The sequence below is a fragment of the Arachis ipaensis genome, chromosome B08, assembly GCF_000816755.2.
Source record: "Arachis ipaensis cultivar K30076 chromosome B08, Araip1.1, whole genome shotgun sequence".
NCBI classification, from domain to species: Eukaryota; Viridiplantae; Streptophyta; class Magnoliopsida; order Fabales; family Fabaceae; genus Arachis; species Arachis ipaensis.
The window spans coordinates 123,597,483-123,611,377 of record NC_029792.2 but is presented as its reverse complement, the minus strand read 5'-3'; the positions used below and the strand labels follow the sequence as shown (position 1 = coordinate 123,611,377).

The window sequence follows — 13,895 nt, the reverse complement described above, 5'->3', positions numbered from 1 at the left end:
TTTACCTTATGTCACATTTTGACATTATCGCAACCACCGTCTGTCTAACCTGGAAAATGTTGCAGGTTAACAGAACAATTCCAACCATTGATAATATAAAAATTATTGCTGAAAAGGATGTTATGTAAAATAGTCGACATCTCTATATCTAATTTTCTTTTAAAAGTCTTATATCCATAGATTTGACAAGCAGAAGCTACTACTACCAGAACTATTCTTCATAAAAATCATCAAATCCAACCAATACCGCACTAAGAAAATTTCAATGTACTATTATATTCAACCACGCCTTCGGTATCCCTTCATTATTCACCAGAAGATTTGATCCCTTGATATCCCAGTACATCACACCCCTAGCATGACAATGTCCGAGAATCGACAACAACTGCTTCATATAACACTTAATCTGCAGACCAAAAATAACCTCCTCTGTCAAATTCAAATTTTGCTGTGATCTCCGTTAACTATCATTCATTCATCTAGATTTAGAAATAGCACAAACAATAACTCTCATGACATATATAATTAAATAAGCCAGAGAAACAAATCACCAAAAAACAAATGAGAAAGAGCATAATTTGTTAAATAAACTAAATTCTAAGATAATTAGACAACAGCAACATCTCCTTCCCCACAAGACCCTACCATATCTTAGCATTCACCCTTTAAGTGTCAACAGGCCCCTACTATAACCTTGGCTTTGAAATAATGATTCAATAACTAATAGCAATTTAACCAAAAGAAATTCTAAAACCAAGGAAAAAAAGCTCAAAATTTTTACAAAGAAAAAGACTATCAAAGGCTTAAAAAGAGCAAAAGTGTCAACTGCGTTGGAAATTTGGAATTGCATATTTTTCTTTATCAATAAAGGCTTATATAAATTATAATCAACATGGTACCAATAATTTATGAAATTTAAAAATTATACAGAAACGAATTTGAATGTTTGTCGATCATTTATCATTTTATAAATGCCACAATAAAATTAAGAAAAGATCAAGACATCAACAAAGGTAAAATCTATCTCAAATTCCAAACACCTTATGTGAAAATTCTTAACTTAAAAAAAAAGTAAAAATATAAAATTCAGAAAAGTAAAATATTAAAATATCAAAAAGAAAGAAAGAAAAAGAGGAATAAGCCACAAGTTAAATAGATGGTGAGTTCTATGATGTAGAAGGAAGATTCCTTCTATACATATATATTTGTGCTGTCAAAAGGATTGTGAGACAAGTGTATAGAGAGAGTGTGGTTAAAGGTAAACTCTGTCCATGATAACTGACATGCTTCATGTTGACATCAATGTCACGTGATAGTGGTATACTGATATATAGAGTAATAGGGGTGAGCACGGGTAGCGGGTACCCGATTACCCACCCGAACCCGAACCAAACCAATCAAATTGGTTCTAGAACCGACGGGTAATCGGGTCCAACCCGAACCAAACCAATGACATTTGCTGATGATTGGTTCGGGTATCGGTTTTGGGGGTGCGGAACCCGAACCAACCCGTATACTCGATCATAATTAATTAAATAAATAAATATATATGACTTTTTATGTGTTTTCTAACTCATAACGCTAATCCTATCTCACTAATGTTTAGATTTTAATGTGTTTTTGTTTTAGCTTCTTTCAAAGATTATTCACTAGACTTTTGTATTTAACTTCTAATATTTCTATTGCACTTTTATATTTTCATTAGACAAGATTATTTACTATTAATATGTTTGGATTTTGATGAGTTTAGTTTTTAATGTATTTCGTATTTAATATGTTTGCATTATTTCTGTTGATGTTACATGTTTATTGTATTTCTTGAATTTTTAAGATAAAATTTGCCAATTTAGTTTTTTTTTTTTTTATGAATTTCAAAGTCATCGGGTACCCGCTACCCAAACCGAACCAAGCCGCTCTTAATCGGTTTGGTTTGGTTCGGGTACAAGCACAAAAAAACGCAAATCCGAACCAAACCAAACCAATTACTTTTTGATCGGTTCGGTTCTAATTTTATCTTGAACCCGAACCAAACCGACCCGTGCTCACCCCTATAGAGTAAGCTAGTTAATTGTATTTATTATAATTAATTATTAAAAATAAGCTGGTTAATATTGCATTTATTATAATTAATTATTAAAAATGATATTAGACTTGGTTGTAGTTGTATTTTTTGTTTAAACTATTTTGAGAAGTAAAAATAAATTTTGATTATGGATTAACCTATTGATCCCAATATATTTTTGTCCTATGAAATTTTGAACGTGTATTTTTGTGAATTGTTAAGCTTGCAAAAGGATTATATGTACTTATCAAAGTAACTCCACTAAACTCACATAAAATTCATACTCTCTTTTTTTTATGAATTAATTTCTTTTATTCACACATGAAAAATTAAACTTAACTCCCAAATATTTATTAATAACTACTTATTTTAATATGCTATTGATTGAGTATATATAAAAAGATGCCTAATTGATTAATATGTCAATGAAATATATTTATATACTTCATTAAAATATGATGATATTAAATTTTTGATATACCAATTTAGTAATTATGACATGTAATTTGAATGGAATATATCAAATAGTTTTATTACAGAGGAGTGCTAAGGACATTAAATTTTGTGATTTATAATTACTAATTAATTATTATTAATATTTTTAATAGTGTGAAATTATATTTAAAGTTTCAACAATTATTTTAAAAAAAATATTTAAATTTAGTACTTTAAATACTAAACACATATAGCCCACATTCATTTATAAATATTTAGTTAAATCTTACACTGTACTCTAAATGTTAAATCATGCCTTTTAAATTCTAATCTATAAATCTTTAAACCTTAAACCTAAATTCTAAATTGAAAACCATAAATTTTAAACTCCTAAATTTTTAACCTTAAATTCTAAATCTTGTAGTTAAAGTCAAATTGTGACCCTAGAAGCAAAACTTCAAAAAAGTCTGATTACTTTCATGTATTTTCATATGAAAAAATATTGTTTATACCATTAATTATATCTATATAATAAAAAAAAAAGTTTAGGGGTCAGCACTTAACCAATAAAAAAAATAAGTAATTCAATACCATTAGATGTAATTTCACACTATTAAAAATACTAATAATAATTAATTAATAATTACAAATCACAAAATTTACTACTTTAGCACTCTTTTATAATGAAACTATTTGAAAAATATATATTTTTAAAACGCGAAAAAAATTTCCAACGATAAATATATATTTTCAAAAAATGTCTTAGATATTGAATTTTGATGTGATTTTTTGTAAGTAAAATTATAAAAATGAGATATTATTATCCTTAAAATTTGATCATTTTTTTAAGTATATAATTTTTTTTTGTAATTTTTTTTGTTAACAATCAATAATATTTTTAAAAAATCACAAGAAAATATATACTTAGTAAAAAAGTCACCAAATTTTAAGAATAATAATATCTCATTTTTCTAATCATGATTGCAAAAAATCGCATCTAAATTCAATCTCTAAAGCATTTTTTGAAAATACATATTTACTGTTGAACATTTTTATCGTGTTTTTAAATTATTTAAATACATTTTTGTTGATAATAAAACTTGAGTACATTTTTATCAGGATTTGAATAATTCGAAAACTTTTTTGGTTGTTAACTATAATACATATGATATATTTTCATAGTATATTAATTTTACATGTACCAATTTTATTAACGTGACACAATAATAATAATAATAATAATAATAATAATAATAATAATAATAATAATAATAATAATAATATTAATATTATTATTATTATTATTATTATTATTATTATTATTATATTTTTTTTTTTATAATAATAATATAATATTATTATTTGTGACAGAATACATGTATATAATAGAAGCTCAAACCGCTTAAACTATCAAATACATAGCAGATAATATATTAGACAATTCTCAAACCTTTTTAACTATCATTTCCTGTTACTTCATTATTGTGTCATGTCATGCACCCAACAAAACTAATCTAATGTAATCTAATCTTCACTCTCAAATCTCAATACTCACTGCTCAATACACAATAGTAAAACAATTTTGTTAAAACATTCATCGTATTTTTTTTAAGTTTTGGATTATAAAATTAAAGTATCAATTATATGTATAAAATATATATTAAAATGTAAAATATATATTAAAAATAAATAAAATAATATATATTTATACAAAAATATATAATAATTGATTATATATATATATATATATATATATATATATATATATATATATATATATATATATATATATATATATATATATATATATATAAAATCAATTTTTATATAATTTTGTATAAATATATATTATTTTATTTATTTTTAATATATATTTTATATTTTAATATATATTTTATACATATAATTGATACTTTAATTTTATAATCCAAAACTTAAAAAGAATACGATGAATGTTTTAACAAAATTATTTTACTATTGTGTGTTGTGCAGTGAGTATTGAGATTTGAGAGTGAATATTAGATTACATTAGATTAGTTTTGTTGGGTGCATGACATGACACAATAATAAAGTAACAGGAAATGATAGTTAAAAAGGTTTGAGAATTGTCTAATATATTATCTGCTATGTATTTGATAGTTTAAGCGGTTTGAGCTTCTATTATATACATGTATTCTGTCACAATTATCATGCGCAGTCTAAATGATACCACGTTGATGCAATCAAACATCTAAAAATAAATGGTTTATAATAAAAATTCCTCCTTCATAAACCGTGGGAGCTTGCCACGGTTTATGCTTAGCTTTCTCTTTTCGTAAACCGTTGGAGCTTGCCACGGTTTACACACAAACCACAAACACCATAATCCGTGGTAGCTTGCCACAGTTTATGTTAAAATCAGAAACCGTGGTAGCTTTCCACGGTTTACATAGAAGTGTGAAAATGCACATGTACGTAATAAATTTCTGTTTTGTGTATTTGAGTAAAGCTTTCACCCATTTTATTTATGTTAATGTATATACATAATTTAATTTATTTATATATATAAATAATTGAATATATATTTATATATAGATATATAATTATATATACATATTAAAATAAGTAGTTATTAATAAATATTTGGGAGTTAAGTTTAATTTTTCATATGTGAATAAAAAAAATTAATTCATGAAAAAAGAGAGTCTGAATTTTATGCAAGTTTAGTGGAGTTACTTTGATGAGTACATATAGTCCTTTTGCAAGCTTAACAATTCACAAAACACACATTCAAAATTTGATAGGACAAAAATATATTGGGATCGATAGGTTAATCCACAATCAAAAATTATTTTTACTTTCTCAAAATAATTTAAACAGTCACCAAAAAAAAATTTTAAACTAAAAACACAACTACAACTAAGCCCAATATCATTTTTAATAATTAATCATAACAAACACAATTAAGCAGCTTCCTCTATATACCATCATCACGTGATATTGATATAACATATGAAGTATGTCAGTTACTATGAATAGATTGTCTTTAACCACATTCTCTCTATACACTTGTCTCACAACCCTTTTAACAACACAAATATATAGGTGTAGAAAGAATCTTCCTTCTACATCATAGAATTCACCTAAATAGATACATCACTTATTCCTCTGACTCATATGCTCTTATTGATTCATCTATTCTTTTTGACTAAAACTTGATATTTTCTCAATTTTGTGAATGAAAAAGATTATAACCTAAAAAAGTACAAAATGATATATGAACATTGAAATCCTACTAACATGTCTAACTTTATTTAATAGCGAAATAAACACATCAGTATTCAAAATCTGATCGCCAATGAAAAACAAGTAATCATAGCAGAGGGAACAACAATAAAACAAAGCATACATGAACAGGTTGAAGTTAGTCATTCTTGTTCGAATACTGTTGTTGGGTTGCTTGGATTCGTCCCACCAGCTAGCTTGGGCTCTTTCCTTGGAGAGATGCAATCTGTAACGTAATTTTGTTCTCAAGTCTTAAGAATAACAAGTCTTTTAAAAAATAAAGAAAATTTATTCACCAAATCCCTAACAATGTTTTTGATGGATATAATTTAATGGTAACTCTTACAGAATAACAAGAAGCATGCTGACAAAAGCAACATTATACCTTGGGAATATGGATGTTTGCGAGGCATACCCTTTCTGAGGGAGAAAAGAAAGGAGGTGTAGAGCACTTGAACGCGGTCAACTAAGAAATAAGGCCTCGTATCGAAGACTCGATTCACGAGTACACGCACAGATAAGAACCTTTGCTCCTCTTGTACCAACCCTAATTCAACTACTAAAATGCAAAAGGATGGAATGCCTTCTGCGAGACCAGAGATGGTAACACATACTTTGCTGTTGCCAAGGTCAACCAAGTTGAGCTCGGAGGAAAAATCATCAAAGAAGGATGGTTGGATCGCCTCACACAACTCATCAAGGCCTTGATGGCGAAGAATGCAATAATCTTTATTATCCACCAGCAAAGCCTGTATGTCATATTTCACACCACGTGGAAGACCCTTCACTTTCCATGTCAGCACCACACTGCCATCGCCTACATCCCCAAGGGACCGCACACGCACGAAAAGATCATAACCAGGAACAAAAAATGTGCGCTCCAGTTTAATCCATGCTTTAAGTTGGGGATCGTAGAGATATGCAATTCCTGGTGCGGACAGGGGATGCAAAAAGAATTTATCATTTAGCACAAAACCAACAGGCAAACTATAATCATCAGAGTTGACTTCGGTTGGAGGAGCGGGCGCGGAATGCCAGCTCGGGGGACGGGGATTGGGACATAAAACCCATAACCCCGTCTTTCTTCCTGACGGTGGTACCGCACCATGCTCCAACAAGTAAACGTCATCTTTAATGTTTGCAAGGAAAATGAAGTCTTCGGTCGGTAGCGGAGGGAGTGCGCCCGTCTCTACTGCCTCAGATGTGCCCAACGTGTTGCCGCCGACATAGGAGATTTGGTAGATCTTGCTGCCACCGACTAAGAAAAATTTCGAGTCGAAGATAAAGTAATCCAACATGCTGGACTCTGGAAGATTCAAACAGAAATCAAACGGAGCCTGCTCAAGATGGGATTTCCAATCCCTATCCTCATTCTTCCCCAATTTTTCTAACTTCTCAACGCGGATGCCAAAGATGTAGTCGTTTGTCACCATCCACAGGCATGCTCCTGTTTCCGCCGACTCCATCATCAACAATATGAACACAGAGAAGAAAGGATTTATTTGTTTGTTATGTAGAAGGCTGGGAGATAGAAGGCAGACGTAGGCTAGGGTTTCGGTTATTTAAGATCGTATGCAAACCCCGCTTTTTCTCACCCAGCCAATCCTTTGGTCCGCGAAAAAGAAAATTCAAGATAAATCTTGTTCGGAAAAATTGTTCGAAATAAATTAAAAAATATATATTTATTTTTCAAAACAAATAATTTTATCCATAAGTTTTAGAACACATTTTTTTGGACTTTGAAACAAGGTCGTCCACTGTAATGACGAACTTTAATATTTTTATAAAATTTGCTCACTTAAAAGGCAAATTTTATGTTAATCAGCGATAATTTTTTTTCATATATAGTATATATTCGCACAATCTATTCACATTTATATTCATCTTTTTTCTTCTATATTTTTTGTTATTATATCTATCTATTCTATTATATAAAAATCGAATGTCTGTACTTAATGATAAAACTGATATAGAATTCGTTGTATTAGTGAATTACTCTTTTTATTTATAAAGTCTAAAATAAAATAAATAAATTGTTATTTATTCTAATTAAATTTATTTATATACTATATATGAATTAACATTAATTTATAAACTATAGAATTTGTGGATTGTGATAAAAACGCAAATCAGGAAAAAAAAAACGCATACAATTATAGAAGAATTAAATCTATCCTCTTTATTTATTTTGTACCATCGTTTTAGATTTTAATTTTTTTTTTTAAATCAGTGATAGTTGAATTTTATTGATACTAGATAAAATTATAGAAGAATCTACGAAGCAGTATAAATTGTTGCTCTTTCAATCAAATCATACCACATACAAAAATAAATTAAATTAAATAAATTGAATTTGCATTTCTATATAAATCGAATTGAATAAATTCGATTTAGGCAAATACATAATAAATTGAATTCATAATATTCGAATTATATGCAATTTCTGAATAATTATAATGATATGGGTATTTTATATAAAAATTAATACAAAAATAATTTAAATTTCGTACAATATTTTTTTGTATTTATGAGCTATTAAAAATGAACGAAAAAATAAAATTTGAATTTTTTTGCATGGGTTGTTATATAAAATACTAATATCATTATAATTATTTATTTTGAAACAGAGTACAACTAAGATTTTACAAATAATTTTAAATAAAATATTTTTATAAAATTTTAAAATTTTTTATTATGATTACTTTTTGTAATTGTTATAAATAATTTTATAAAATTTAAAAATCGCTTAAAAGATGTTATGAATAAACCATCTGACAAAAAAACTGATTACAAAATCGGTCGAATATGTGATTAATCGGAAAACCGTTAAAACTGGTTGGTTTTATTAAAGGGTTTCCGATTTGTTAATAACACCTCCAAACGGTGCCGTTTTGACTTAAAAAAAAACTGAATTCCCAACAGCTTAAGCCCGTAATCCAGTCCCACTCCCACACTCCTCTCTTCTCCTCTCTGAAATTGAAAGAAGAACCCTAGCTCCCCAAATCGCGAGCCCGCAGCCACCGCAGCGTCAGACTGAGAGAGAGTGTACTGAGATAGAAGAAGAAACTATTATAGTTAAAGCAATAGCAGAGGCTGAAGGCCAAGCGCATGAAGCAATTAACTGAGGATCATAAAAAGAGAATGCTTATAGAACGGATGCAGGGTGAAAGAGATAAATGGCTTGCTACGATCAACACATCCTTTGGTCATATTGAAGGTATGCAACTGTTAACAAACCTTTTCCTTCAATTTTGAACTTCTATTCTAATCGTACCCCTCAAAACTAATAATATTGAAGTTTAAAAAAAGTCTAATTAAAAAATTTATATTTGCATTTTTTATTTCTCTGTGGTAGAAATATATATAAAGAGTATGTTGAACCTTTTCAGAAATATAGCCTAGACTAATATTTTCATTATTTAAAATTGAAAATAAATGAACCAACCGGAATTATATCAGATTAAGAAACAAAAAATTGGTGCTATATATCAAATCTTATTATCATACCCTTTTAATTCTGTACGTCTTGAAATGCCAGTATTTATGATACAGAATGATTTGTCAACATACAAAAATAAAATAATTTCATGTCTTTTCGAAACTCTTTGTGATTTATAGTACCTAATTATTGCATGTAAATACGGTGATTTCCTCTTCATCATATATTGCTTCTTATTTTGTTCTTTTAAAATTAAACCTCATTTTGCCATGTAAATGAAACACAATAAATGTTGGCCGTTAATTTCTATCCTAATTTTGATAATTATTTTATTGATATGATTCAGATTCTTTAATCTTGAATAGTCTAAAAACTTTCCGTCTTTTTTTTTTTTAGTTGGATTTTGATAGAAACGTCAAGATTTTTGCAATCTTTACCAATACTGGGGCTGAACAGTGTTGTGACTCTCTATAAATATAGCATGGATGATCACCATATTTACTCTTTATCTGTACTGAAGTTCATAATATTTGAGTAATTTTGTTGTGGCATGTAGCAATGGCAGCTAGGTGAGTTCATGTGCCATGTGGTGAATTTCACAATATTTTTTTTTTATCTTTCACTAAATATGAGGACTTTGTTTTTAGGTATGATCTCATCAAGTGTATCAATGCTGGTCCATAGCATAAGGTGTGGAAGCTCAAAATATGTGTCATTAGACTTTGGACCGTTTCTCACTTTGCGAATTCTGGGGTGAAGGCACCTATTGAGATGGTTGTCCTTGATGAAGAGGTAAAATCTTCTCTTTGCATTTGAGATTTATTTTCGTAATGACTGAGCAATAAACCTCATTTATCTATGAATCTATAAAACTAATGCATTCAGGGGGATACAATTCAATGCTCTATTAAAGGCATATTTGTTTCTATCTTCGAGGGCCTACTCGCTGAGGGCAACATGTACGTGGTCACTAATTTTGTAGTTGCTTTGAATACCATCAAGTTCAAGCCTACTAGACACGAATTTAGAATCAACTTCAAGAGGGACACGATTGTGCGTCCGGTACAAGATTCTTCAGTTCCATTGAACGGATTCAATTGTGTTCGGTTCAAAAAAATTCATGCAGAGTCTAAAGAAGATGGTTATGTTTTTTTGTAGGGGTCATAGGTGTTTCAAACACAAACTACAATTCGAAACTGTTTATCAATGTTGAGTTTCCAGCTGCCAGGGATTTCTTTGCAAGGTACAGTGTATAGATCAGTAGTGTGGCCAGCAGAATATTTATACAAGGCTTTTGATTATTTAACTATTAGCAAATTTCATAAATTCTGATTTAAAAATGCAAGGGTGAACAAATTAGATCCTGTTGACGGACAAGATGAGACAGAGCAATTTAGTGAGTGGTTATTGAAAGTTGGTGATAGTTTAATAGGTGACAATATGGATGGTGAATATGAGATATGTCTTCCAGGAGATATTGTTATTCCTTCTTCGGACTAGGCATTTGATAAATTGGTTCATTTTTCTTATACAAATATTTTGGAAAACATGTCCTCAAAGAATTTTTTCAAAGCAAGAACTATACTGGCTCCCACACTAGACATCGTTGAAGAGGTCAACAACCATCTGATGGCTATCATTCCTGGAGGGGAAAAATTATATCTTAGTTTGGATTCCATTTGTATGGATGAAGGGAATATGGAGAGTCAACTAGATCTCTATGGTCCTGAATTACTGAATAGCATAAATTGCTCTGGTTTGCCTCCACATAAATTAATACTCAAGGTTGGTGTTCCAGTGATGTTACTGAGGAATATTGACAAATCCGGTGGTCTTTATAATGGTACAAGGCTACAAGTTAGAAAGCTTGGAAATCATGTCATAGAATGTGAAGTCTTAACGGGTAACAATGTTGGTCATATTGCTTTGATTCCAAGAATGAATATGGTACCAACAAATGAAACCGTCCCAGTTAGATTCCAACGAAGACAATTTCCCATAATAGTATCGTTTGCCATGACAATTAATAAGTCTCAGGGACAAACTTTATCTCATGTTGGATTGTACTTACCCAAACTAGTTTTTACACATGGCCAACTATATGTGGCACTTTCAAGATTTAAGAGTAAGAGAGGTTTAAAAGTTTTACTTATGAATCACGTAGGAATGTCTGCAAATTCAATCATCAATGTTGTTTATAGAGAAGTCTTTAAAAAAATAGTATTCTAATGTAAATATTTTAATTTTATTTTAAATTCTGTATCAGTGTATAATTATTTTACCATAAAAAATATAAAATAATTATTACCCACTTTTTTTAAGTTAAACTTTGATTTTGATAACAATTTTATAAATTTCTTAAAATAATAATTATTTTGTATTTTTGTTTTAAATATCGAAGCATATAATTTTTCCGTGCTGAGCACGGGTTCATACACTAGTCTATTCTATTATATAAAAATCGGATGTCTGTACTTAATGATAAAACTGATGTGGCATGCTTCAAAGAGTGTTTAACTCATTCAATACAATTTTTTCATTTTTTCTTTTGTCTCTACCATCTTCACAATCCCCTGAAACATGAGATATTTTAGTTAGCAGCATTCAGGTAAATAAAATACACCCAACATATTATGTTTACTTACCAAAATTTCCTCTCTTTCTGCAGTCATTCTTTCCACCAACTGCTCCTTAGTCCAGTTGGCAATCCAGGGCTTTGGTGGTCTTTCAGCCCTCTTCTTGCATTTGTTTTTTGAAAGATGAAAGTAGATTATCATCAGGGCGAAGAGGCAGCCATTAATTACCTTCTTCTTCTTCTCCTGGTAGTCTGTGATGCCCTTGACCATGAAGGTCAAAACATGCCCCCCAGTTTCTCTCCGATATGCCCTCCATCTTAAAAATTGGGGCCAGGTGCACGGGCGATATTTTGTTTATCGTCGTTGGCAAAAGGAACGCCATCTGTATGTAGAGGATGAATATCCTCTTGAACATCAGGCGTTCCTCTTCGTTGCCAACGCCGATTTCCATCATTTCATCGGTAAGACTTTTGAGGGTCTTACCCTGGAATCTTCTATAAATTATTTTGTCATCATCAGAAAGTTTCTTATACTCAACTTTCTCAGGAAATAGATCTCCTACAAAAAAGGAAGACAACAAAGTATCCAAGTCGGTTCAAATACACCCAACCATAAACTTAAATACACCCAAGCAACAACTTAATATACACCTATAATTTTAAGCTAGTTACCTGTTGCATTGATGCCAAGCGCATGACCTATTTTTTTTGGTGTTATTTGGAAAGAACCATATCCTGTCTTCAGTCTGTTCTCCCCAAGTTTGAAGTTGTTTGCCAACTCCCTTAAGAGTTGGTGATCCACCCTTAGTGGTGGGATGTGCATCAACCCACCGAATCCGAAATCCCTCACAATTGCCTTCTTCTCCTCAGTCATGTTTCTGAACTTATCACTCAGGAGATGTGTGGCACACTTAAGGTCTTTTGTTTGGTTTCTTGCTGCCATTTTCTCTGAAACGAAAAATACACCCAAAGACATCAGTAAGATACACCCATATATATGAGTCAAATACACCCATTAATAATAGCAAGATACACCTATTGATAACAGTAAGATACACCCATATATATGAGTCAGATACACCCAAAGATATCAGCAAGATACACCCATTGATAACAGTGAGATACACCCATAGATATTATTCAGATACATCCATATAGATATCACTCAACCATGCTTCAATATCAAGCCACATTACAAGGTTAAGCAGTATACACCCCCCAATCTACGGAATAAACCCCCAAAAATCAACAACAATAGCAGGAGAACTTAGAACAAGAACGTAGAACGACGTAGAACTTAGAAGAACGACGTAGAACTTAGAACAGTGTAACAAAGAAGCAAGAATAATAGTAAACCCTAGAAGAACGACGTAGAAGAAAAGTAAAATATACAAGAATCTTAATGAACTTACGTTGAGTATTGTTGCTTTGTTTTCTCTTCAGATTCTTCACGGAGAGTTTGATGGTGTTTTGATGGAGGTTTTGAACAACGATTTGTATATTTTGAACTTTGATTTTCGTTCGAAAATGGGAGGGTTTCCTTGTTTTCGAAGCGCTTTGAGAAGTGGAAGAAGTGGAAGAATCTGCCATACGTAACCGTTTGAGTGTTGAGCGCGTGATTTTGACGCGCCATGTTATTTCTCTTTATGCGCGTGAGTTCTATTTGGGCTGGGCCAACTTGTAAGCTTGTAAACTTGTATGTGTAGCAGGCCCGTATTTCTTTATTGTTTTATTTTCAGATGGAAGTTGAATTAGTAACAGCTGCTTTTTTTGGAAGGGGTTAGTGATGGAAAGATAAAAGAGAGTGTTCAAAGGTAATATCCAAAGTTTAAGGCGTTTAATTTGTGTGTGTGGTCAATGCGGACCTTGAAAACAGTGTTGGATGTTACAACTTCACATTCTTTACCTAAAAAATGGGCAGAGGAACTTGCCTCCCAAGACCAAGCAACTGAATGCTAAATTTTCATTATGTAATTTCAACAAAATTTAAGAGATATACATACTTGGTCAAAACTGAGCAAGTTCCTATTAAATCCAAAATGTCAAAACTTGAGCCAAATTAAAATTCAATCCGAAATATAGTAAATTATATAATATAATTTATATTAATGAATAATCAT

General features: G+C 30.4%; 3 protein-coding genes across 3 annotated transcripts; 1 reads left to right on the top strand and 2 right to left on the bottom strand.

Moving 5' to 3' along the window:
* LOC107614105 lies at window positions 1-7,411 on the bottom strand. Its single transcript, XM_016316339.2, has 3 exons — window positions 6,147-7,411; window positions 5,886-5,987; window positions 1-406 (listed from the first exon to the last, which is right to left on the bottom strand). Exons 1-2 carry the CDS (start codon window positions 7,228-7,230, stop codon window positions 5,905-5,907), a joined length of 1,167 nt encoding a protein of 388 aa, XP_016171825.1. The 5' UTR covers window positions 7,231-7,411; the 3' UTR covers window positions 1-406; window positions 5,886-5,904.
* Window positions 10,749-11,429, top strand: LOC107611642 (ATP-dependent DNA helicase PIF1-like). The gene has a single exon (XM_016313547.1). It carries the CDS (start codon window positions 10,749-10,751, stop codon window positions 11,427-11,429), a length of 681 nt encoding a protein of 226 aa, XP_016169033.1.
* Window positions 11,845-13,500, bottom strand: LOC110265773. The gene is made up of 3 exons (XM_021109022.1): window positions 13,188-13,500; window positions 12,448-12,723; window positions 11,845-12,334 (listed from the first exon to the last, which is right to left on the bottom strand). Exons 1-3 carry the CDS (start codon window positions 13,363-13,365, stop codon window positions 11,997-11,999), a joined length of 792 nt encoding a protein of 263 aa, XP_020964681.1. The 5' UTR covers window positions 13,366-13,500; the 3' UTR covers window positions 11,845-11,996.